At 47.1% G+C, this 26,397-nt stretch overlaps 2 protein-coding genes across 7 annotated transcripts in view; one reads left to right on the top strand and one right to left on the bottom strand.

Annotated features, from left to right (window-relative positions):
* Positions 1-26,397, bottom strand: part of DAZAP2 (DAZ associated protein 2) — a 426,196-nt gene that overhangs the window by 2,331 nt on the left and 397,468 nt on the right. The window contains exons 2-4 of one of the 3 annotated variants that reach the window (XM_050748800.1): positions 2,582-2,659; positions 1,051-1,169; positions 396-641 (exon numbers count right to left, since the gene is read on the bottom strand). In XM_050748800.1, the coding sequence (XP_050604757.1) occupies positions 396-641; positions 1,051-1,169; positions 2,582-2,594 (378 nt within the window). In that variant the 5' untranslated portion in view covers positions 2,595-2,659. Of the gene's footprint in view, positions 1-395; positions 642-1,050; positions 1,170-2,581; positions 3,195-26,397 lie in introns of those variants that run through there. The other 2 variants (XM_050748799.1, XM_050748801.1) reach the window with 2 other exon arrangements.
* Positions 23,309-26,397, top strand: part of POU6F1 (POU class 6 homeobox 1) — a 31,304-nt gene continuing 28,215 nt past the window's right edge. For 3 of the 4 annotated variants that reach the window (XM_050748735.1, XM_050748739.1, XM_050748737.1), the window contains exon 1: positions 23,559-23,764. The gene's annotated coding sequence lies outside the window, so the exon portion shown is untranslated. Of the gene's footprint in view, positions 23,765-26,397 lie in introns of all 4 variants that reach the window. The other variant, XM_050748733.1, reaches the window with a different exon arrangement.

The following is a 26,397-nucleotide window of genomic DNA, read 5'->3' as shown; positions in this document are numbered from 1 at the left end:
TGACACATATTCGCCTCATCTCTAGCATGTAGTTACGGAGTAGTCATTTGGGCTCTAAATCTCATGCACTGGGGAATTAAGTAGGAAAAAATGATAACTAACACTGTTAATATCTATCTAAAAGCTACTTACTAGGGATTATACATTCTACTTTGTTAATCATCAGGGTTCCTAGTACAACACCATGCTGATGGCAAATATTGAGTAAATGCTTATGGAATGAATAAGAAGCACTACTAGACCAGTTCAGTGTACCAAAATGAACTGGAAAAGCAGCAAGTAGGACTCGATAGACATGAAAACAAAAGAATCAGGTTAACTCAGTCCCCAGTGAGATGCTATTCACTTGCCACAGTTTTGCCCCCTCAAACACTTTCTGATGAGGTCATACTCACAGGAATGTTGCCAGCAGTAGCCCCAGCTCCAAATCTGGCACCTGCATCATACCCTCCTTCCACCAGCACTGTGGAGCCAGGTGGATAGATGGGACTGACTGGATAATAAGCCATGGGGATTGTGGAACCTAAAGGCCCAACAGCCACAGACTGGGCCATGGGAAGATACAGAGAGGCTCCAGGAAATGCGGCTGACATGGTGGGGACTGTGGCAGCCCCTGGGTGCACAAAACTCGGACGATAGAGCTAGAAAAGGCAGAAGAGAAGGCAAAATGTTACTTGATTACATTCCTATTTGAGATCTCTTTAATAAGCCAATTCTTAATTCTCCTTGTGCAGGTTATACTTTTTGTAAGATCATACAAGTTGCCTTGCCACTGGCCTTCAATATTCTCCTGGATCACTTCCTGCTATAGCTAATGTTGGGCTCACAGAACGCAAATTCATCTTCTGCACCTCAGCCTGTGCCAAATAACATAAAATCATCAAATAATGTACTTTCAACTCCGACAAAAACTGCCAAATTATATAGTGTTGTAGATTATTCATGTGAGCATTTGTGAAGAGTAAACATGTGAAGTCAGACGTAGCTAAGGACTAAAGGACCACTCTAAGAGTATTCTCAGCTAATTCAAGTCTGTCAAACTGGAAGCACCTCTGAGTAGGCAGGTGGAGCATCAGTATAGGGTGGAGCCTGAGGAAGATGCAAGGTCTGAGGGTATACTGGATTCCCAGGAGGCTGCACAGGGTAGGTTGGCTGTGTTGGATATTGACCTGAAAGACAAGAAAAAAATGCAGGTTGCCTACTACACAGAGCTACCAAAATGAGACAGGTCATACCGGGTAGCTAACCTAGTGGGAGCAAGCGGAAAGGGATTTGCAAATAGTCTGCCTCAGAGGGCCTGATTCCTGGAACTAAGAAAATATGCATTGTCTTTGCACCCTTAAAATGGAAGGTGCTGGATTCTGACGGGACAGGAAAGGCACTGCTCACTGCTCCTACTAACACAGGAGTAAGGGGTTAAGTCTAGCTGGGCACAAGTTCCCTCTGGAATGCAGGACAGGTCTGGGGTTCTGGCCTGCTGCTGTTCTGGCTTATCAAGGGTGCCTCTGCTTTAGGTAGTCTCCACAGCCTGTCTACAACCAGCCCAGACTTCGTGGCTAACAGTTCTGATTTTCCTTACAGATTACTATTCAAGGTCGACTTCCAAACAAAGGATGTGAATGATGGAAGTGAACCGTGAGACCGGGAAAAGGGTGCAGGGCTGAGGAGGAATGTCCTCATTGGAAAAGCGGGGGATGATGTTTGGTTTTTTGTTTGTTTTGAGACGGAGTTTCGCTCTGTCACCCAGGCTGGATTGCAGTGGCGCTATCTCCGCTCACTGCAACCTCCGTTTTCTGGGTTCAAGCAATTCTGTTACCCCAGCCTCCGGAGTAGCTGGGATTACAGGCGCCCGCCACCACGCCCAGCTAATTTTTGCATTTTTAATAGAGTCGGGGTTTCACCACGTTGGCCAGGCTGGTCTCGAACTCCTGACCTCAGGTGATCCGCCCGCCTCGGCCTCCCAAAGTGCTGGGAGTACAGGCGTGAGCCACCGCGCCCGGCCTGTTTTTTTTTTTTTTTCTATTCCTTTTTTCCCCCCCTCACCCTATTCCTGGGTTATGGGAATCATGTTCTGACAGACACACTGGTACAACCACAGAGAAGGGGATAAGTTCTGATCCCGTCAGCGAAGGGCGAGGGGGTGCGAAGGGAAGGAGAAAACAGACCTCACAGGCCCCGGCCCACGCGCCAACTCCAGCAACTCACTAGTTAAGTTCGGGCCCCGCCGGGGGTTCCGGAGCGCGGCGCCCCGCCTCCGCCGGCTCTCCATTGGCCTACGCGAATGCCTGCGCTAGCGCTCTATTTGCTCCTGCGGATGCCCATCATGTCAAGCCCCCCCACCACCCGAGCCCGCAGCTCCAAACTGCGCCACAGAGTTTACGGAGGAAAGGGCCTGGAGGCAGTAAGCAGCCGTAATTTGGGGATGACGAAGGCGTCAGGCGCAGCGCCGTGGACTGCAGCCGGCCAAGAAGCGCGACGCAGCCCACCCCAAACCTGGCGTTTGGTGACCCTGGGCTCCGGACCCGCTCACTCTGGGCCAGCAGTACTCCCCCCGACGGCCTCTGCCACCCTCGGTCCTTGCCTTTGCTGTTCATGGTGGCTGCGGGTCCGGTTCGTCTGGGCGTCGCGGACGGTTATTTTTTTCGTCCTCTTCCTGTTCGGAGCTACTTCCGTGTCACGTGATGTTCCGTCCGCCTAGCGTCACCCGACGCCCGAGTGGCACTGCCGCCGGAAACTCCGCCTCTGCGCCCGGCCTCCAGTCGATCGCGGGAGGGTCGGCGCGGTCCCGCCCACTCGCCTTGGCCCCACCCCCTGCTCGTTCCTGTCCTCCACCCCCTACCGGTGTCCCTCAGCTGGAGACAAACCAAACGCAGGTATTGTCTCGATTCAGGATCTTTTCTCTGTTGGACGCTGGGCGGCAGAACGATGCAAGCATTCCCCGGAACCTTTCTCTGCCTACACGCATTCACTCAAGGTCACCTCACCTTGGCAACCTTCCACGAGGGGCTTATGTTTCTGCAAATTTGTCGCACTGCCTGAAATCGGTTCCTCACGCCTTAGTTTATCATGCGTCCCTCCCCACCAAGCCCAACTTAAGCTTCAGCTCTGTTAAAATTTATTTTGCCACTCCAGCTCACATGTATCCTTTCCTGGATGAGACCTGCACTGGAATCTTCGCCGCCCTGTCTGCTCCAGGACAGGCTGTCGGCATGTTCTCGTGTTCGTTTCTTTTTCTCACGTACAGGAAGGGGTTATGTTTTCCGTGTACGCAACAGCTGGCACTGAAACTGACATACCTGCAGTCCCCATGGAGTGCTTGTGGCCCTGCCCTTTTTTAGCACCTGTTACAGGTGACCTGTATGGTACCCCTATTTTTCTCTATGTATGGCTTTGCTTTCTAACTTAATTACCCATAAGGGCAAAGATGGCATCCTTTAGGGCAGCGATTAAGTGTCTTTCTTTTCTTTTTCTTTTTTTTTTTTTGAGACAGAGTCTCGCTCTTGCCCAGGCTAGGGTGCAGCGGCGCGATCTCACCACAACCTCCGCCTCCTGGATTCAAGCAATTCTCCTGCCTCAGCTTCCTGAGTAGCTGGGACTACAGGCGCATGCCACCATGCCCGGCTAATTTTTGTATTTTAGTAGGGGTTTCACTATGTTGGCCAGGCTGGTTTTCTTTCTTTCTAAAAAATACATATATACATATATTTTATTCTTTTATTTATTTATTTTATTATTATTTTTTTAGATGGAGTGTCGCTCTGTCGCCCAGGCAGGAGTGCAGTGGTGTGATCTCGGTTCACTGCAACCTCCGCCTCCTGGGTTCAAGCGATTCTCCTGCCTCAGCCTCCCGAGTAGCTGGGAGTACAGGTGCATGCTATTCATTTTTTAATACAGAGATGGGGTCTCGCTGTGTTGGCCGGGCTGGTCTTGAATTCCCGGCCTCAAGCGATAGTTCCACCTCCATTGTCCAATGATTAAAGGGTTAACTCTTAGGACCCAGGAACTCTCCTGGGCCTACCTCCTGCTCATGTAAGCTGCCCTCGGATTGGTCAGAGCCTACTTTGCAGGTCGTTGGGTATTTTGCTTGTCACAGGGACCTGGGCATTGGGAATACCAGGGCAGAGCCAAATGAAATGACCAACAAAAACGAAAAGAGTTGCAGGCTAATGCTTTCTGTGGCAGGTGGAATTAAGAAGTAAATGGTGGCTCGGTGCAACAGCTCACACTTGTAATCCCAACACTTTGGGCGGCCTAGGCAGGAGGATCGCTTGAGCTGGGAGTTCAGAACCAGCCTAGGCAACATAGTGAGACTTCGTCTCTACAAAAAAAAGTAGTAGTAACTACTAGCTACTTTCTTGGACGGGATCAAGCTTTGACATTTTCTTCATTCTTGTAGATTCCCCAATGAGATGAAAATGTTTATTTGGTCATTTATCAAACATTCTTTCTTGCATTAATTTAACAAATTTTTTTGAGCACCTGTTATATGCCAGGTCCTGTGACAGGCACTAGGGAAATCATAATGAAGAGACCGGCATAATCCCTACTCTTATGGAATTTATGGTCTACCTAATGGGAGAGACAGAAGAGTGAACACATAACAGTATGATTAGTGCTGACATAAAGACAGCATGGGTGTTAGGAGAACGCGTAGGTGAGGCACCTCCTCTATTCTGATAGTCAGGGAAGGTTTCCTGATGCAAGTGATGTTTGAGATGAAATCTGAAGGGTGAGAACAAGTTAAGCCAGTGAAGAGGGTTCCTGGAAGAGGGAACTGCTTACGCAAAGGCCTACAGGTGAGAAGGCTTAGAGAGGGGTAGGGCATGAAACAGTTTGGTGTAGCCAGAGCATACTGGTAAGGGAACTGATAAGAGATGACGCTGAAGAGCCAGGCATGGTGAATAATGCGTGTAATCCCAGCGCTTTGGGAGGCCAAAGCGGGCAGATAACTTGAGGTCTGGAGTTCGAGACCAGCCTGGCCAACATGGTGAAACCTTATCTCTACTAAAAACACAAAAATCAGCCTGGCATGGTGGTGCGTGCCTGTAATCCCAGCTACTTGGGAGGCTGAGGCAGGAGAATCGCATGAACCCAGGAGGCGGAGGTTGCAGTGAGCCAAGATCCCGCCATTGAACTCCAACCTGGGCGACAGAGCGAGATTCAGTCTCAAAACAAACAAACAATACAACAACAACAACAAAAAACAGATGACGCTGAAGAACTGTGAGCCCAACCTTGCGGGGACGCCTTAGAGCCCATGTGAGATCCCACATGAAGATACTGGATTCTGTGTTAAGGGCACAAGTTAGTCACTGAAGAATGTTAAGCAGGAAAGTGATATGATCTTGTTTTTGTTTGTTTATTCGTTTGTTTGACTGGGAGAGGGTCTTGCTCTGTCACCCAAGCTGGAGTGCAGTGGTGCAATCACAGCTCACTACAACCTTGAATTCCTGGTCTCAGTTCATCCTCTCACCTCAGTCTCCCTAGTAGCTGGGACAGTCGGTGCTTGCCACCATGCCTGGCTAATTTTAATTTTTTTGTAGAGACAGAGTCTCACTTTGTTGCCTAGAGTGCTCCTGGCTGTGTTTTTATTTTAGAAAAATGCTTCTGGGCTGGGCACAGTGGCTCACGCCTGTAATCCCAACAATTTGGGAGGCCAAGGCGGGAGGATTGCTTGAGCCCAAGAGTTCAAGACCAGCCTATGCAATGTGGTGAAACCCCATCTCTGCAAGAAATTTCTAAAAAATTATCCAGGCATAGAGGCACGCACCTGTGATCCCAGCTACTCAAGGGGTTGAGATGGGAGGACTGCTTGAGCCCGGGAGGTCGAGGCTGCAGTGAGTCGTGGTCGCACCACTGTACTCTCCAGCCTCGGTGACAGAGGCTACTCAAAAAAATAAAAGTAAAGGAAAAATCCCTCTGATGGCTAAAGAATATAGAATAGGTTAGAGAAGGGGCAAGAGTGGAGGTATGTCTGAGATACCAGTTAGAATCAAATTTAGTCATTTAGGGGTGATGATGGCAGACTGGCCTAGTGAAGAGGCAGTACAGTACAGAGAAATGGGGGGATTCTAGAAATATTCAGGAAGCAGAAACAACTGGACTAGTTCCAGGACTAATGTCAGGGACAAAAACTCTACAAAGTCAAAACTCCATATAGTCAAATGACAAATTGGAAAAGTGTATTTGCAATTTACATCACAAAGGGCTAATCTTCCTGCATGTAAAGAACTCTTAGACATCAGTAAGAATATGATCAACCATTAGAAAAAAATAGCAAATGACATTTACAGACAGTTCACAGAAAAGGAAAAACAAATGACTCCCTAACACATGAAATGATGTTCAGCCTGGGTCATAATCAGAAGGCAAATTAAACCCTGCAGATGTCATTATCAGATTGGCGAAAATCCAAACATTTGCTAACATTACTCTATTTGCAGGGCTGTGGATAAGCAGGCATTCTAATTTATTGGTGATGGGGGTGAAAATTGGTACAAATCCTATAAGGTTAATTTGGCAATATCCATCAAACTTGCAAACAAACCACTAATGGGAGTGATTCTACAGATACATTTGCACTCACGAGAAACGTATGTATAAGGCTATTCATTGCAGCTTTTCTGTAACAGCAAAAGATTTATAAATAACCCATATTTCTATCAATAGGAAACAGGCAAAGTAAATCTTGATACATCCATGCAATAAAATACTATGTGGCTGCAACAGAGAATGAGAAAGTACTCCAAAGTGTTCTTTAAATAAAAAGGGGAAACATTCAAAACCATATACTTAATATGATACATTTTATTTTATTTATTTATTTTATTTTATTTTTTATTTTATTTTGAGACAGAGTCACACTCTGTCACCTAGGCTGGAATGCGGTGGCATGATCTTGGCTCACTGCAACCTCCGCCTCCCAGGTTCAAGCGATTCTTGTGCCTCAACCTCCCAAGTAGCTGGGATTACAGGTGTGCACCACCATGCCTGGCTAATTTTTGTATCTCCAGTACAGTCGGGGTTTTGCCATGTTGGTCAGGCTGGTCTCGAACTCCTGGCCTCAAGAGATCTGCCCGCCTTGGCCTCCCAAAGTGCTGGGATTACAGGTGTGAGCCACTGTACCTGGCCAATATGATACTTTTTATGTCAAAGAGTAGGAAAACCAAGAATATTCATTAGAATTTGAGTAACGAAATTCTGGAAGGATACACAAAATACCTGTAAAAGTGGTTACATAAAGGGGAGAGAGAGTGGAGGATGTGAAACAAAGGTGGAAGTGACTTTTTACTATATACTTTTTAGATGTTTAAAAATATTTGAACCTATAATCCCAGCACTTTGGGAGGCCAAGGCAGGAGGATCACTTGAGGCCAGGAGTTCGAGACCAGCCTGGACAACATAATGACACCCCATCTCTACACACACAAAAATACATCAATTAACCTGGCGTGGTGGCACATACCTATAGTCCCAACTACTTGGAAGGCTGAGGTGGGCGGATCACTTGAGTCCAAGAGTTCAAGGCTGCAGTGAGGATAATGGCACCATGGTACTCCCACCTGGATGACAGCAAGATCCTATCTCAAAAAAAAAAATTGAGGATGGGCACGGTGGCTCACGCCTATAATTCCAGCACTTTGGGAGACCGAGGCAGGTGGATCACCTGAGGTCAGGAGTTCGAGATCAACCTAGCCAAAATGGCGAAACCTCGTCTCTACTAAAATACAAAAATTAGCCAGGTGTGGTGGCACGTGCCTGTAATCCCAGCTACTTGGGAGGCCAAGTCAGAAGAATCGTTTGAACCTGGAAGACAGAGGTTGCAATGAGCCGAGATTGAGCCACTGCATTATAGCCTGGACGACAAGAGCAGAAAAAAAAAAAAAAAATTGAACCATGTGAATGCTTACCTAGTCAAAAAATTAAAACAATGTTGGCTTCCCTATTCAATGGCTAATATTAACACTGGATGAGGTGCAGTGGCTCATACCTGTAATCCCAGCACTTTGGGAAGATCACTTGAGCTCAGGAGTTCAAGACTAGCCTGGGCAACGTGGTGAGACCCCACCTCTGTTTAAATTTTAAAAAACAAAAATAAATAAAAGAAGACTGACCACATCAAGTGTTGGAGAGGATGTGGAGGAACTGGAATTCTCACACACTTCTGGTTAAAATCTTAAATGGTGCAACCTCTGTCAGGGCAAACTACTGGTCATAATGAAAAAAGAAAGAATAAAATGGTGCAACCACTTTGGAAAACAGTTTGACAGGGTCTTTAAAAGTTAAACATCCATATACCATATTATCTAGCCATTCCACTCCTAGGTATTTACCCAAGAGAAGTGAAAGCACGTGGGTACACAAGGACTTATACATGGATATTTATAACAGCTTTATTTGTCATATCCAAAAATCAGAAGCAATGAAAATTTCTACCAACAGGTAAATGGATAAACAAATTTAATGCCATACAGTAGAAGGGAATAAAGTACGGATCCACAAAACAACATAGATAATCCATGCTCAGTAAAGGAAGCAGATTTTTAAAATAATACATACTATAGAATTTTTTTTTTTTTTTAGATACAGGGTCTTGCTGTATTGCCCAGGCTGGACTGCATAGGCATGGTCATATTTCATTGCAGTCTTGAACTGGCCTGAAGCAATCCTCCCACCTCAGACTCTCAAGTAGCTAGAACTACAGGCATGCACTACTGTGCCCCTTGGATTCCATTTATATAAAATTCTAGGAATACAAACTATAATGATAAAAAGCAGATCAATGGTTGCTGTGAAGGGAAGCGGAAGGGGAAGGAGGGAGATTGCAAATGGAATATAGGAAAGTTCTGGGACTGATGAATATATACTCATTGCCTTGATTGCAGTGATGGTTTCATGGGTGTACCTTTTTTTTTTTTTTTTTTTTTTTAAGATAGAGTCTCGCTTTGTTGCCCAGGCTGGAGTACAGTGGCGCAATCTCAGCTCACTGCAACCTCTGCCTCCCAGATTCAAGCGATTCTTCTGCCTGCCTCAGCCTCCTGAGTAGCTGGGACTACAGGTGCCCGCCACCATGCCCAGCTAATTTTTTGTATTTTTTAGTAGAGATGGGGTTTCACCGTGTTAGCCAGGATGGTCTCAATCTCCTGACCTCGTGATCCACCCGCCTCGGCCTCCCAAAGTGCTGGGATTACTGGCGTGAGCCACTGTGCCCGGCTGGCCCGGTGTATATTTTAAACATGAGCAGTTTATTTTATGTCAACTATACCTCAATAAGGCTGTTTTTAAAAAAATAATAACGTTGGGATGAGGAAAAGGGAAAAGCCAAGGATGATGGCTAATGAATTTTTTTTTTTTTTTTTTTTTTTTGAGAGGGAGTCTCTCTCTGTCACCCAGGCTGGAGTGCACAGACATGATCTCTGCCCACTGCAACCTCCACCTCCCAGGTTCAAGTGATTCTCCTGCCTCAGCCTCCCGAGTAGCTGGGACTACAGGTGCCACCACAGTACCAGTTAATTTTTGTATTTTTAGTAGAGACAGGGTTTCACCATGTTGGTCAGACTGGCTTCAACTCCTGACCTCAAGTGATCCGCCCACCTTGATCTTCCACATTTTTGGGATTACACGTGTGAGCCACTGTGCCCAGGCTGTATTTATTTCTTTACTTTTTTGAGCCACTGTCACCCAGGCTGGAATGCAGTGACACGATCATGGTTCATTGCAGCCTTGCTCTCAGAAGCTCAGGCCATCCTTCTGCCTCAGTCTCCCGAGTAGCTGGGATTACAGGTGCGTACCACCATGCCCAGCTCATTTTTGTATTTTTTGTAGAGATGGGGTGTTGCCATGTTGCTCAGGCTGACCTCAAACTCCTGGGCTAAGGGATTAGCCTGCCTCAGCCTTCCAAAGTGCTGCGATTATAGGCGTGAGCCACTGTGCCCAGCTAATGAATCTTAATGTGCCTTGGGCAAGACAGATGCTAAAAGGAAAATTACAGCAGCACTTGGTAAGTGCCACACTGGAGATGGGTAAGCTGTGATGTGAAGGCTCACAGAATGATAGTGACTCTTCCTGCTGGGCCTCCTAGTCCAGGGGTGTCCAATCTTTTGGTTTCCCTAAGTCACATTGGAAGAGTTGTCTTGGACCACACATAAAATACACTAACACTAATGATAGTTGATGAGCTAAAAACAAAACAAAAAAATCACCAAAAAATCTCATAATGTTTTAAGAAAGTGTACAAATTTGTGTTGGGCCGCATTCAAAGCTGTCCCGGGCCACATGTTGTCTGCAAGCCAAGGGCTGGACAAGCTTACCCTAGTCCCAGTTAATTAGGTTGACTACAGTTGTTTATGTACCTTTATTCAACACCTACTATATGTTGTGCTCTTATGTAACCAGAAAGACAAAACAACCTATTTCCCAGCCCAAAGAAGGAGGTGGAGCTTTGTGAAAGAATCCAGTCACTCTTGGAAGCAACCTTTTGTTTTTTTTTTTTTTGAGATGGAGTCTCTGTCACCCAGGCTGGAGTGCAGTGGTGCGATCTTGGCTCACTGCAACCTCCACCTCCTGGGTTCCAGCGATTCTCCTGCCTCAGCCTCCTGAGCAGTTGGGATTACAGGTGTGTGCCACCACGTCTGGCTGAGTTTTGTATTTTTAGTAGAGATGGGGTTCACCATGTTGGCCAGGCTGGTCTTGAACTCCTGGCCTCAAGTGATCCACCCACCTTGGCCTCTCAAAGTGCTGGGATTACAGATGTGAGCCACTGTGCCCGTCCTTGTTGAAGCAACTTTTTCAAAGCTTTATCTAGTCATTGTGTAACTGAGGGAACAGCTATTATAAGATATATGGCTTAGACCCAGGCACAGTGGCTCACGCCTGTAATCCCAGCACTTTGGGAGGCTGAGGCGGGCAGATCACTTGAGGTCAGGAGTTTGAGACCAGCCTGGCCAACATGGTGAAACCCCGACTCTACCAAAAATATAAAAATTAGCCAGGTGTGGTGGCATGCACCTGTAATCCCAGCTATTTGGGAGACTGAGGCATGAGAATCACTTGAACCTGGGAGGCAGAGATTGCAGTGAGCAGAGATCATGCCACGCCAGTGCATTCCAGACTGTGCAACAGAGCAAAACTACATCTCAAAAAAAAAAAAAAGTACCCTCATTTCTTATTCCTGGCAAGCCTTGTAGGAGAGGCACTAACACTGCTGTGCATAATAAATGTAAACCAGTTAGCCAAGCATGGTGGCACAGGCCTGCAGTCCCAGCTACTAGGGTGGCTGGGTTAAGAGGATTGCATGAACTCAGGAGTGCAAGGCTGCAGTGAGCTATAATTACATGACTGCACTCCAGCCTGGGTGATGAGTGAGACCCTGATTCTAAAAAAATTAAAAACTAAAAAAAGTTAAAAAGAAAAAAAAAAAAAGGTCAAGCACAGTGGCTCATATCTGTAATGTCAATATTTTAGGGGGCCAGGGCAGGAGGATTGCTTGAGGCCGGTAGTTCGAGACCAAAGGTTATCCAGGGCACTCAGAAGAGCAGAGCTTCATCTGTGTCTTAGTCTGACTGGAGGGGATCAGGACTTGGACTACCAGCCTCCCCGAGACGGTCCTGCTTGGAGGGACTATATGCCAAAGCTCATTCCCACAAGGCTGCTGTTCCACCTCCCTGTTGCACCAGGCCCCATGCACATACACACACACACAGTCACTCACTCACTCTCAACCCTCTAGCTTTAAATCCAGAATCTAGACTGAATATAGACTGAATGGGTCAGATTTGGGGAAGTGTGTTTCTGGGGACTAGAGAGAGGCAGGGCCTGGGGCTTCCCAGGAAATAATGGAGGGTTAAAGGAGTTCCTAGTGAGGGAAGCAGACCTGAGGACAGGGAGCCAAGGTAGACCTGACACTCCCTAATAAACATTAAACTTCTTGGCAGCTTTTTACTTCGATTATAGGGAAAGTTAAAACCAAAGTTTAGCTGGGCACGGTGGTGGGTACCTCAGCTACTTGGGAGGCTGAGGCAAGAGGATTGCTTGAGCCTAGGAGGTCAAGGCTGCAGTGAGCTGCAGTTACGCCACTGCACTCCAGCCCAGGAGTTGCTTTGAGACAGCCCAGGAGGTGCTTGAGACAGCAAGACCCTGTCTCAAAACAAAACATGGCGAAACCCCATCTCTACTAAAAATAGAAAAAATTAGCTGGGTGTGGTGGCGCATGCCTGTAATCCCAGCTACTCAGGAGTCTGAGGCACGAGAACTGCTTGAACCTGGGAGTTAGAGGTTGCAGTGAGCCGAGATCGCACCACTGCACTCCAGCCCGGGCGACAGAGCGAGACTCTGTCTCAAAAAACAAAAACAAAAACCCACCAAGTTTTAATACTTTCCACTATTGTAATTCTCTTTAGTTGTCCCTCAACACTTTAGTAAAGAACAACCTTGTGTAGTTATGATGCAAAGAATTCAGACCTGTGTCCCACTGTGAATATAGGGGCCTTTCATGTAGAGGAACCACACCAGGAGTTCTAGGCTGTGACCAGCAGGCAAGTGAGTGGCCCAAGGCAGAATGGAATAGAGTGTCAAGCAGAAGACTCGAGGGAAAGGCATGAGACAAACCTTGCCTCCCATCCCACTTCTTCAAATACACTCAAGAAAAGTAACCCTTAAAATGGAGGAAAATGCTCACATCTGGATTTTATATATATTATCTCACTTAACACAAAAACCTCAAGAGTAGGCATTAGCCCCATTTTACAAATAAGGAAATGATGGCTTAAAGAGGCTGATTTGCCCAACATTATATACCAGTAAGTGACCATGCCCAGATCTTAACCTATATCTGTGGGTCTGACCTGATCACAACATCTCCCACTTTTTCCTATGGAAATGGAGGTGGCTGTAGACATTGGCAGTCATGGCAGTCCATATGCTGCCTGTCCATAGCTGGGACGTTTGTTATTCTCTATCCTACATAACTTTGTATTGTTTAGTGCTTTGAAGCGTATATTGCTTTTGTATTCCGCAGAAATAATAAAGATATTAAAAAAGGAAAATAAAATCAGTGGTTCATAGAGAACACAATGAAATACCTGTTATTTCAGGTATCTCATTGGTGTTTTATTTCATATGGTGGGTTTTACCATCCAGAGGACTTAGTAAGACAGAATTTAAAGAACACCGGTTGTAGGCTGGGCGTGGTGGCTCACGCCTGTAATTCCAGCACTTCTGGGAGGCCAACGTTGGCAGATCACCTGAGGTGAGGAGTTGGAGACCAGCCTGGGCAACATGGTGAAATCCCGTCTCTACTGAAAATACAAAATTAGCCAAGTATGGTGGCTCATGCCTGTAATCCCAGCTACTCGGGAGGCAGAGGCAGGAGAATCCCAGCTACTCAAGAGGCTGAGACAGGAGAATCACTTGAGCCTAGGAGGTGGAGGTTGCAGTGAGCCGAGATTATACCATTGCATTCCAGCCTAGGTGACGAGAGTGAAAATCTGTCTCAAAAAAAAAAAAAGAATACAGGATGTGGACCAGGCATGGTGACTCACCCCTGTAATCTCAACACTTTGGGAGGCTGAGGCAAGGAGGATTGCTTCAGGCCAGGAGTTTGAGACCAGCCTACATTGAGACCAGACAATATAGCAAGACTCCGTTTCTACAAAAATAAATAAACAAAACATGGAATGTGGAAGGAAGTTTAGGTTCCAGCCCTAGTTCTGTTTCTCATAAGCTTATCGGCATTGGACAAGTCACATAACTTGTGAGTTTCAGTTTGCTTATCTTTCTCAGTTTTCTGAGGCTGTTTTCTCATCTTGAAAAATTATTCCACAGGTATGGGGGAATCTCAACACTTTGGGAGGCCAAGACTGGCAGATAGTTTGAGCCCAGGAGTTTGAGACCCGCCAGGGCAACTTAGGAAGACCCTGCCTCTACAAAAAAATAAAAATTAGCCAGGCGTGGTGGTGTGTGCCTGAAGTTCCAGCTACTCAGGAGGCTGAGGCAGGAGGATCGCTTGAACTTGGGAGGCAGAGGATGCAGTGAACCATGATTGTGCCACTGCATTCCAGCTTGGGTCACAGAGTAAGAAGACCCTGTCAAAAAAAGAAAAAGGAAAATTATTCCTTACAGACTTGGTGTGAGGGTCAAATAAGAAGATAATACTAAATACTTCTTAAGCCATAGAATACAACCTGTATCTTAGTTAATATAAGCAATAACTGGCTGGGCGCAGTGGCTCACACCTGTAATCCCAGCACTTGGGGAGGCCGAAGTGGGTGGATCACCTGAGGTCAGCAATGTAAGACCAGCCTGGCCAACATGGTGAAACCCCATCTCAACTAAAAATACAAAAATTAACTGGGCGTGGTGGCAGACGCCTGTAATTCCAGCTACTTGGGAGGCTGAGACAGAAGAGCTTAAACCTGGGAGATGAAGGTTGCAGTGAGCTGAGGCTATGCCACTGTACTCCAGCCTGGACGACAAGAGCGAAACTCTGTCTCAAAAAAAAAAAAAAAAGTATATATATGCAGTAACTCTACCAGATTTGCGGAAGCCGATCTTTTATTGCAAGAAAGGAGTCCCCTTGGGCACAATCTCTGTGCAAGCTGGGGTCAGGGGACATTATTTGAATTAAATGAATAGTGGGTGATTCTGCCCATTTATTTCCTACTTTATGCTTGCTTTCCCTCTATCTACATATTCACTTGTCAGGAATAACATTTTTTTTCCTGTAATATCATTTTTTGATGGAAGCTTCCAGACTTGCTCAGATGAGAAAGAGAAGAGGGGGAGTACAAAAGCCTACATTTCTTCAGCATTTCAATCAACAACCTCATTTTCTTATAACAGTTGAAGTGAACTTCTTATGAATAATGGATGATAGCCTGATGAATATGCACACGGCCTATTATGCCTGTGAGGTTTAGTAAATAATTTATGAGCTAAAATGTTCCTCACCTTGTTACTGTACAAAAATTATGAAAAAAAAAACCCATATTTACCCTTTGAGGTGGTAGGGTGATCTGTCAGAGACAGTGACAGCAGCCCAGCAATACAGTTTTACATCATTGCTAAAATTAAAGTAAATAGAATAAAATATATGCATTTCAGGGCGAGAGGTGGAGTTCTATAAAAAATGGAGCATGCACAAGCATACTCCTTCTCACATATAAGTTGTCAAAAACTCTGGCTTCTCACCTTAAGATATCCTTGCATTGTTAACAGCATCAGGGATCTTCTCCTCCGTGGCCCGATCTCTTCACATGCCTTCAATATGACCAGCCCAGACTGACATCTGCTTTGTTGTTTTATGAAAATTCGCCCTTAGAAATGCATTGCTCCCTTTCCTCTCCTCACAGCTGAGAGGTTTTTTTTTCTGCTGACCAACTTGAGTCCCCTGCTGAATGCCCTAGCTTTATTGCCTTAGCAACAGGAGTAGGTGCCTTTTATCTGTTGGTTAGAGAAGGGGAGGCACAAGATTGACTATGGAAATAAGGAAGGTGTTTGGGACAATATACATGGATTCTGGTAACACTTGGTTGCCCTATGACAAGTTTCTGAAGACCTGGAACTGGCTCAGTTCTCATGCCAGGGAAGAGGGGACCCCAGGGATTATCTGTTAAGATTTCAGAACCTTTCTAGGTACAGGGCCCAGAAGACTCTTACTGTGAACAGAGCATCCCTTATATGCTGGGTGCTTGGAGGAGATCAGGTGAAAGAAAACATATGGCCCTGTCATTCATCCAGTAGGTAAATAATATATATTCTTAAGAAACTGAGTGAGGACTGAGTGTGGTAGCTCACACCTGTAACCCCAGAACTTTGGGAGGCTGAAGCAGGAGGATCACTTGAGTTCTGGCATTCAAGTCCAGCCTGGGCAACATAGGGAGACCCTACCTCTACAAAAAAAAGTTTAAAAATTAGCAGGGCATGGTGGCATGTGTCTGTGGTCTTAGCTACTCGAGGTTGAGGTGGGAGGATCACTTGAGTCCAGGAGGTTGAGACTGCAGTAAGCCATGATCACACCCCTGCACTCCAGCCTGGGCAACAATGCAAGACCCTGTCTGGAAAAGAAAGAGAGAGAGAAAGGAAAGAAAGAAAAGGCAAGGGAAAGAAAGGGAGGGAGGAAATGGCCCATAAATTACAAAGTGAAGTTATTGGAACAATAATGTAATTTAAAAAGTAATATTGGCTGGGCACAGTAGCTCAAGCCTGTAATCCCAGCACTTTGGGAGGCCAAGGTGGGCGGGTCACTTGAGGTCAGGAGTTCGAGACCAGCCTGGCCAACATGGTGAAACCCCCATCTCTACTAAAAATACAAAAGTTGGCCGGGCGCAATGGCTCAAGCCTGTAATCCCAGCACTTTGGGAGGCCGAGACGGGCAGATTACAAGGTCAGGAGATCGAGATCATCCTGGCTAACCCAGTGAAACCCCATCTCTACTAAAAAATACAAAAAAAAACTAGCCGGGCGAGCTGGCGGGCGCCTGTAGTCCCAGCTACTCGGGAGGCTGAGGCAGGAGAATGGCATAAACCCGGGAGGCGGAGCTTGCAGTGAGCTGAGATCCGGTCACTGCACTCCAGCCTGGGCGACAGAGCGAGACTCCGTCTCAAAAAAAAAAAAAAAATACAAAAGTTAGCCGGGTGTGGTGGCATGTGCCTGTAATCCTAGCTATTCGGGAGGCTGAGTAATGACAATCCCTTCAATCCAGGAGGTGGAGGTTGCAGTGAGCTGAGATCCTGCCACTGCACTCCAGCCTGGGTGACAAAGTGAGACTCCATCTCAAAAAAGAAAAAAAAAAAAGTAATATTGGCTGGGCACAGTCCTTCAAGCCTGTAATCCCACCACTTAGGCAGGCTGAGGCTGGCAGATCAGTTGAGCCCAGGAGTTCAAGACCAGCCTGGGCAACATATAGCGAAACCTCATCTCTACAAAAAATACAAAAATTGGCCAGGCATGGTGGCACATACTTGTAGTCCCAGCTACTTGGGAGGCTGAGGCAGGAGGATCGCTTGAGCCCAGAAGATTGAGGCTGCAGTGAAACAAGATCACACTACTACATCCAGGCTGGGTGAAAGAGTGAGACCCTATCTCAAAAAAATAATAATAATATTAATTAGAACAATGTGGTATGTATTATACAGGAATCCTTCTTGGAGGAGGTAAATCTTGAGTTTGCAAAGCTAGAAGGGATCCAATTAGAAAGATTAGAGGTATATATGGCCAAGCCTACCTGATTTGGTATCTGCTTCCCTTTCCAACCCCATTTTGTACAATTCTCCCCACCTCTTGCTGTGTCCCAGCCTACCAGAAACCAAATGTTTGTGTCCCCTTCGAAATTCATATATTGAAATTCTGGCCCCCAGTGTGATGGTATTAGGTGGGCCCTTTGGGAGGTGATTAGGTCATGAGGGCAGAGCTTTCATGAATGGGATCAGCACCTTTATAAAAGGAACCCCAGAGAGCTTCCTAGCCTGCTTCCATCATGTGAAGATGGCTATGAACTAGGAAGCAGGCCCTCAGAAGAAATTAGTCAGCATCTTGATATTGAACTTTCCAGCCTCCAAAACTGTGAGAAATAAATTTATGTTGTTTATAAGCCATCCAGTATATCATTTTTTTTTTTTTTTTTTTTTTTTAAATAGATTGAGTCTTACTCTGTCACACAGGCTGGAGTGCAATGGCACGGTCTCAGCTCATGCAACTCCCAGTTCAAGCGATACTCCTGCCTCAGCCTCCCTAGTAGCTAGGACTACAGGCGCGTGCCACCACACCTGGCTAATTTTTGTATTTTTAGTAAAGACGGGGCCTGGTGTGGTGCTCAGACCTGTAATCCCAGCACTTTGGGAGGCCAAGGCGGGAGGATCATGAGGTCAGGAGATCAAGACCATACTGGTTAACACGGTGACACCCCCTCTCTACTAAAAAAGCAAAAAAAGGCCGGGCGGGGTGGCTCAAACCTGTAATCCCAGCACTTTGGGAGGCCGAGACCGGCGGATCACGAGGTCAGGAGATCGAGACCATGCTGGCTAACACGGTGAAACCCCGTCTCTACTAAAAAAATACAAAAAACTAGCCGGATGAGCTGGCGGGCGCCTGTAGTCCCAGCTACTCGGGAGGCTGAGGCAGGAGAATGGCGTGAACCTGGGAGGCGGAGCTTGCAGTGAGCTGAGATCCGGCCACTGCACTCCAGCCTGGGAGACAGAGCGAGACTCCGTCTCAAAAAAAAAAAAAAGAAAAAAAAAAAAAAAGCCTGGCGTGCTGGTGGGCGCCTGTAGTCCCAGCTGCTAGGACCCGGTAGGCGGAGGTTGCAGTGAGCCAAGATCGCGCCACTGCACTCCAGCCTGGGCGACAGAGCGAGACTCCGTCTCAACTAACAAACAAACAAGTAAAGGCAGGGTTTCACTCTGTTGGCCATGCTGGTCTCGAACTCCTGACCTCGTGATACGCCTGACTCGGCCTCCCAAAGTGCTGGGACTACACGCATGAGCCACCATGTACGACCAAATAAAACTTTTCAACAGGATTCTCAGCCCAGCACATTTTCTTTTTCTCCTTCACTCACATTTCCTCAGCCTTCCGAGCCTTCATTTATTCAATAAATAATTATTATCAACTGTGTGCCAGATACTGGGCTTGGTGCTAAATGTCCAGTCAAAACCAAAACAGACTGTTGCCTTGGAATTTATAGGCTACTTGGTAAACATATTAAATAGAAAATAAGCCAGGCGCGGTGGCTCAAGCCTGTAATCCCAGCACTTTGGGAGGCCGAGACGGGCGGATCACGAGGTCAGGAGATCGAGACCATCCTGGCTAACACGGTGAAACCCTGTCTCTACTAAAAAATACAAAAAACTAGCCGGGCGAGCTGGCGGGCGCCTGTAGTCCCAGCTACTCGGGAGGCTGAGGCAGGAGAATGGCGTAAACCCAGGAGGCGGAGCTTGCAGTGAGCCGAGATCCGGCCACTGCACTCCAGCCTGGGCGACAGAGCAAGACTCCGTCTCAAAAAAAAAAAAAAAAAAAAAAAAAAGAAAATAAACATAAATATATCAGCATGCATGGTGTTTAAGAAAACAGGAAGGTGATACGAGACAGAATAACACTGAAGTGCAGGGAAAATGTCTCTGAGGAAGGAAGCCATATATAAGGCAAGACCTGAAAGATGGGCTAAGGAGGAGGCAGAAGGAACAGCACAGGCAGAGGCAATGAGGCAGGAAAGAGCTCGGAGTTCAAGAAACTGAAACTGGATCAGTATGGCTGGGTCTTAGTCCGTTTGGGCTGCTATAACAAAATATTATAGGTTGGGTGCAGTGGCTCACACCTGTAATCCCAGCACTTTGGGAGGCTGAAGCAGATGGATCACTTGAGGTCAGGAGTTCAAAACCAGCCTGGCCAACATGGTGAAACCTCATCTCTACTAAAAATAACAAAAATTAGCCAGGCATCGTGGTGCATGCCTGTAATCCCAGCTACTCAAGAGGCTGAGAGAGGAGAATCACTTGAACCCAGGAAGTGGAGGTTGCAGCAAACTGAGGTCTTACCACGGCACTCCAGCTTGGGTGACAGAGCAAGACTCTGTCTCAAAAAAATAATAATAAAATTTTAAAATAAAAATAATGAAATATTAAGCTAGGCATGGTGACTCACACCTGTAATCCCACCACTTTGGGAGGCGGAGGCAGGCAGATCACCTGATGTCAGAAGTTTGACATCAGCCTGGCCAACATGGCGAAACCCTGTCTCTACTAAAAATACAAAAATTAGCTGGGCATGATGGCACATGCCTGTAATCCCAGCTTCTCAGGAGGCTGAGGCAGGAGAATCACTTGAACCCAGGAGGCAGACGTTGCAGTGAGTGGAGATCGCACCACTGCACTCCATCCTGGGCTAAAGACTGAGACTCTGCCTCAAAAAAAAAAAAAAAAAAAAAAAAAAAAAAAAGCCAGGTGCGGTCTTTGGCACGCCCAGCCAAAAAAAAAAAAAATTGTTTTAAGTAATATACTTTTTTTTTTGTTTATTTGTTTTTTGTTTTTTTGAGACGGAGTCTCACTCTGTCACTGAGGCTGGAGTGCAGTGGCACCGTGTCGGCTCACTGTAACCTCCGTCTACTGGGTTCAAGCAATTCTCCTGCCTCAGTCTCCCAAGTAGCTGGGATTACTGGCGCCCACCACCACGCCCAGCTAGTTTTTATATTTTTAGTAGAGACGGGGTTTCACTTTGTTGGCCAGGCTGGTCTCGAACTCCTGACCTCAGGCGATACACCCACCTCGGCCTCCCAAAGTGCTGGAATTATAGGCGTGAGCCACAGTGCCCAGCCAAAAAGTAATAAACTTTCATTGCAAGAAGACTACCAATACCACATACTGGTGAGGATGTAGAACAATCAGAACTCTCTCATACATTGCTCTTTCATACAAAGATATAAATTGGTTTGTTTGAAAGCTATTTAGCAATATGGACAAAAGCTAAAGATATACCCCAAACCTAGCTATTCTACTCCTCAGTATTTACCCAGAAGAAAAAAGTGCATATGTTCACCAAAATACATGTACAAGAATGCTCATAGCAGTTTTATTCCTAAGAGACCCAAACAACAACCAAATGCTCATCAATAATGGAATGGATAAATTGTGGTATAATTATGCAATGGAATACTACACTTGCAATAAAAAAAAAAATACTTCTACAATCAACAACATGGATGAATCTCAAAAACATATGTTGAGGCCAGGTGTGGTGGCTGACACCTGTAATCCCAACACTTTGGGAGGCTGAGGAAGGTGGATGACTTGAGGTCAGGAGTTCGAGACAGCCTGGCCAACATGGTGAAACCCTGCCTTTACCAAAAGTATTGAAAATTAGCTGAGAGCGTGGTAGCTCACGCCTGTAATCCCAGCACTTTAGGAGGCTGAGGTGGGTGGATCATGAGGTCAGGAGTTCAAGACCAGCCTGACCAACATGGTGAAACCCCATCTCTACTAAAAATATAAAAATTAGCCGGGCATGGTGGCGTGCGCTTGTAATCCCAGCTACTTAGGAGGCTGAGGCAGGAGAATCACTCAAACCCAGGAGGTGGAGGTTGCAGTGAGCCGAGATCACGCCATTACACTCCAGCCTGGGTGACAGAACAAGACTCCGTCTCAAAAAAAAAAAATTAGCTGGGTGTGATGGCACGAACCTGCAGTCCCAGCTACTTGGGAGGCTGAGGCAGAAGAATCACTTGAACCCGGGAGGTGGAGGTTGCAGTGAGCCAAGATCACACCACTGCACTCCAGCCTGGGCGACAGAGCAAGACTCCGTCTCAAAAAAAAAAAAAAAAATTTTGTTGAGTGACAGGAGCCAAACACAAAAGATTGTATACTGTCTGATTCCATTTATGAGAAGTTCAAGAATCAGCTCAAGTAATCCATGGTGACAGAAATCAGAATAATGGTTACTTTGGGAATTTATGGACTGTGAAGGAACATAAGGGAATCCTCTCAGGTCTTGGAAAGGCTCTGTATCTTGTTTTGGGTGGGGATTACATGGATATATATATGTGTGTGTGTGTGTGTACATGTATATATGTATATATACATACATGCATATATGTGTATGTGTGTATATATACAGGTGTATATACATATATACACACATGTACATATATACATGTAAAAATCTATCAAGGTATACACATTCTGTGTACATGTTATGCCCCAATAAACAAACAAAAAGTAATATATGCTCATCAAATATTTAAGTAATACAGAAGTGTTTACAATATAAAGAAAACCATGATTAACATTTTTATGTATGTCTCCCTGAACTCTTCTGATCACATCATATTTCTTTCTTCAAACTGTCACTGATATCCATGCTATCCAAAGCCTTTGATCTATCTATGTGTAGCACCAAACCAAGTGACATAAATTAAAAGGTTCAACCTTCATGTGATAAAGTTCAGCAGCAATACTGAGCCCCTTCTTCACATAAAGAGTAGTGGGAAATACAAACATGAGTAAGTCACAACCAGTGCTCTCAAAGAATTCACAGTCCAGGGAGACTACAGGGACTACAGACCAAACAAAAATCCCAAGAACTGTAATATCATGCCACGTAGTAGAGTTTCACAGGTGTAATACCAAGCCACGCAGGAGAGTTTCACAGGGCCATTAAAACGAGTTCAAACTATTGTACAAGGAATGACACCTTACAGTTGTATAGAGCTTGCAGCTTTCAGTTTTTTCACATATTCTGACTCCTAATACATTGGTTTCACGTATTCTGACTCCTAATACATTGGTTACTCATAAATCCGCCGCCAGCAGTGCCTGCTCACTTCCAGATGGAAACAGCAAGCTAATACAAGCCTGGTCCACTGGCCAGGTTAACGAGGAGGCCGGGCCATTCAATGCCCTTCCACCAGGAGGCCTTACGGAGCAGTCCCGGGGAGGACTGAGGCCACCAATTGCATTCTCACACTGCCTCTAACCCATCTACCTCTAGCTATCATCAGACCACCAAATACGGGGTGGATGGGAAGGGGTGCCTAGGGTGACAGCAGGTGGCCTCAGTATTCGGATCCACATTCACTGGATTTACAGAGCCTCCTTCCTTCCCAGTTTTTCTCCCTTCATTCCCACGCTTCCACTTTGGTCTTCCAACTTTTTCCTCTTTCATTTGTCCACCACTTCTCCAATCTGCTTTCCCTCAGTCCCCCACATCCATCCCTTTTCTGGTCCCCTCTCTACCTTTAGAAGCTGCTAGAGGTTTTTCACCATTCCACTGAACTTTGTCTTTCTGTTCACATTTCCTTGTCTACTTGGACAACAAGGCCGGAGAGCTGCTTTTAGACAACACAGCCCACGGCCGCCACCGGGTGAGGGACCTGGGACCCTTCGCTGCTTTGGCGCTGGGGCACAGCTGTTCAGAGGTTCTCCACGTTGGCCGAGCGATGTGGAGTTCCCCCGCCTTTCTAGGGAGGGAGGGATAGACATAAACTTGACTTTCAACATTGAGGACAGTTGACTACCTAGAGGAAAGGCGGTGGCCGGGAGTCACCGCCCCAACCCTCGGCTGAAGGCCATGTGGCATGGAGGGTCCCCAGTCCGGACTCCAGCTCTTACTCAGGCACCTTCCGAAATGAAACCACCTCCGCGGCACCTTGGAGGGGCTGAGTAACCAGATCCACTGACCGTCCATCCCTGTCCCAGGAGAGAGAGCCTCCGGGACCTCCCGCTTGGCCAGGGCCCGAGGGTCCCCTCCCCACCCCCACCCCTCGCTCCCGGCTCCCCGGCTCCCCTCCCTTCCCTGACCGCCAGCCCAGCCCGCCGCCCCCGGCGGCTGGCGCGGGCGGTGCAGCATGCGGCAAAGCTCTTTGCATAAATTATGCTCATGACGCAGCAGCTAAAAAAATCCAAGTAGCAGAAGGAGGGAAAAAAGGGGGGGAGGGAAAAGGGGGGGGGTCGTTGAAGGGGGGGACGAAGAAAAATATATACCTGACCGCCCCCCCACCCAGCTTCCCCCTTCCCGCTTCCCGGCCTTCCCCACTCCGCCCGGCGTAGCCCGTGGAGCGCCCTTCGGCTCTGCCCAGCCCAGGCTGGGGGCCCGGGGGCGGCGGCGGGTCCCGACCAGCTCCCGGGCCGAGCCGAGCCCAGCCAAGCCGCACTGGCTTCTTTGTCTGCGGGCGGCGGCCGCCGTGGCCCCGGCCCCGGCCACCTGGCCCGGGCTGTGAGATGAATCTCTAATCGGTGGCCGCCGGTCACCCGCGGCGAAGGCGGCTCGGGCTCGGGCTCCGGTAAGTAGCGGGGTCCGGGGCGGGGAGGGGTTTGCACGGAGGGGGAGGGGGCCGGGCAGGGGAGGTTTCGGGTTTGGTTAATATGCAATGCCCGTAATTAGCATAATTTATATATTTATGATAAAGAGAAAAAAAGCCGCGGGGCCGAGGCGGCGGGATGCGGGGCCGGGCCGGCGGGGAGCTGCGGGAACTGTACAGCTCGCGGTTGCCCGCCTGGGGCCGGACACCCGGGGGCCGCGCCCTCGTTCGCCCGCGGGCCGCCCTGGACCTGGAGCGAAGGGGGCGGCCGCCAGGTGGACCCGGTGGGGAACCCCAACCTGGCCCCTCCTCGTTTCTGCCCCTGGAAGCCCTTGTGGGGTACGGACCACAGGGGACGCTCTGTACACAGACCCAGTGGCGACCAGGAGCGGATCCTTGCCCCGCTGGAGAACACGGACGCCTGGGTTCCTGGCGGTTAGGGCCAGCTGGAGCGGCCAGGGCGACCTGTCACAGTTCTCCCGAATGAACAAACTCCGGGACGACCGGTGGGACTCGGGGGTAGGGACCCAGGCGTTGCTGGAAGGGTGGGGCAGTGATGGGAGAGCCACCTTCTAGCAGAGCATGAGCACTTCATAAATATTTAATAACGATATTATTATTAATAAATAGTCATAATAATGGTCCCGATGCATTCTCCCTCGGCAAGCTCACCTGGCAAGGCCAAGGGAGCTCCCAGCATACCCTCTAACCTCCACTTTCGCGGCAGAATACCCTACTCAGCCCGATTGGAAGCCTAAAACCTTCACAGAATAGTCTCTGCTGCTGGGCAGGGGGCAATCAGAAGAGTTCAGGACGCGTTCCTGGGCCAAAGAAAAGAGGCTCTTTGCAGAGATTTTTAACCTCGTTTGCCCTTCCCCAATTCCTTGTTCCAAAAGCAGAGGGCTGGTCTTCAATTGTTCATATACATGTATCCCATGCCCCTTATTTAGCAGTCTAAGACAGCCACCACTGACTGGCAGAGGCCTTCTGAGGTATAATTCCATATATTCCACTTTCATTCAAGTCCTGGTCCTCAAAGTGATGCTTCTGTGACCAGGTACTCCGCTTATCTGCTGTAGAACTTCATTTCTTCATTAGTTCAACAGAAATACCCACTCAGTGCCATGCTCTGAACAATTCAGACGAAGCTTCTAGCATGGAGTTCTTATTTTGGGGGTGGACAAGTAGATGCTAAACATGAAAACTAACAAGGTAATACCATAGGGTGATTGTGTGTCAGTGTGTGTCTGTGTAGCCATTTCTTCTGTTTTGTTCCTGGACGTACTACCTGGCAGTTAAGAAAAATGAGTCAGAAAAAATTTGCTCATGTGAGGTTTCTCTGCTTTTTGAAGGAACTTGGGATAAGCTCATATTCTTGTCCCCAAAATTTACTCACTATAAAATTATCAGAGTAATCTTTTACATTTTCTTTTTTTTCTTTTTTCTTTTTTTTTTTTTTTGAGACAGAGTCTAGCTGATTTTTTTGTATTTTAGTAGAGATGGGGTTTCACCGTGTTGCCCAGCCTAGTCTTGAACTCTTTAGCTCAGGTGATACACCTGTCTTGGCCTCCCAAAGTGCTGGGATCACAGGCGTGAGCCACCGTGCCTGGCTATCTTTTACATTTTTAAAATGCTTTATAATTTAAAACATTTTTGGCCGGGCACGGTGGCTCACGCCTGTAATCCCAGCACTTTGGGAGGCTGAGGCAAGCAGATCACAAGGTCAGGAGATCGACACCATCCTGGCTAACATGGTGAAACCCCGTCTCTACTAAAAATACAAAAAACTTAGCCAGATGTGGTGGCAGGTGCCTGTAGTCCCAGCTACTCGGGAGGCTGAGGCAGGAGAATGGCGTGACCCCGGGAGGCGGAGCTTGCAGTGAGCCGAGATGGTGCCACTGCACTCCAGCCTGGGTGACAGAGCGAGACTCCATCTCAAAAAAAAACAGAAACAAACAAACAAACAAAAAACATTTTTATATGCATGCTTTACTTCAGTTCAAAATAATAGCAATAATAATAACAAACACATATATAGTGTTTGTTTCATGCTAGGCCCTATTTTAAGTGCCTTCCATAAATGTTATCAATTTAATCCTCACAATAACCCATGAGGTGGTTACTATAATTTGGTTCCATTTTGGATAAGGAAACTGAGGCTTATAGGGAATACCTCTAGTAGAAGCAGTATTCAAGCTGTGTCCTCTGCCTTTAAAACTGCCTTTGACCCCCCTGTGTCAAAATGAGTGTTCATGAGGCAGAAGAGAGAGTGGGATGCAGGAGAAACTGACTAAGGGAGGAAGGCTTGGAATGAGAAATTGGACGGGCACTTTAGGAAGGGGTCAGTGTGGTCTGGGTTCTCCAGAACCCAATACTACACCTTTGAAATCTTTTTTTTTTTTTTTTTGAGACAGGGTTGCACTGTGTTGCTCAGTCTGGAGTGCAGTGGTGCGATATTGGGCTCACTGCAACCTCCACTTCCCGGGTTCAAGCAATTCGCCCACCTCAGCCTCCCAACTAGCTGGAACTATAGGTGCACACCACCATGCCTGACTAATTTTTGTATTTTTAGCAGAGATGGGGTTTCACCATGTTGGCCAAGCTGATCTTGAACT

Source organism: Macaca thibetana, chromosome 11 (assembly GCF_024542745.1).
Source record: "Macaca thibetana thibetana isolate TM-01 chromosome 11, ASM2454274v1, whole genome shotgun sequence".
Classification (NCBI taxonomy): domain Eukaryota; kingdom Metazoa; phylum Chordata; class Mammalia; order Primates; family Cercopithecidae; genus Macaca; species Macaca thibetana.
The sequence above is the reverse complement of the archived record's forward strand: the minus strand, read 5'-3'. Positions and strand labels throughout refer to the sequence as shown.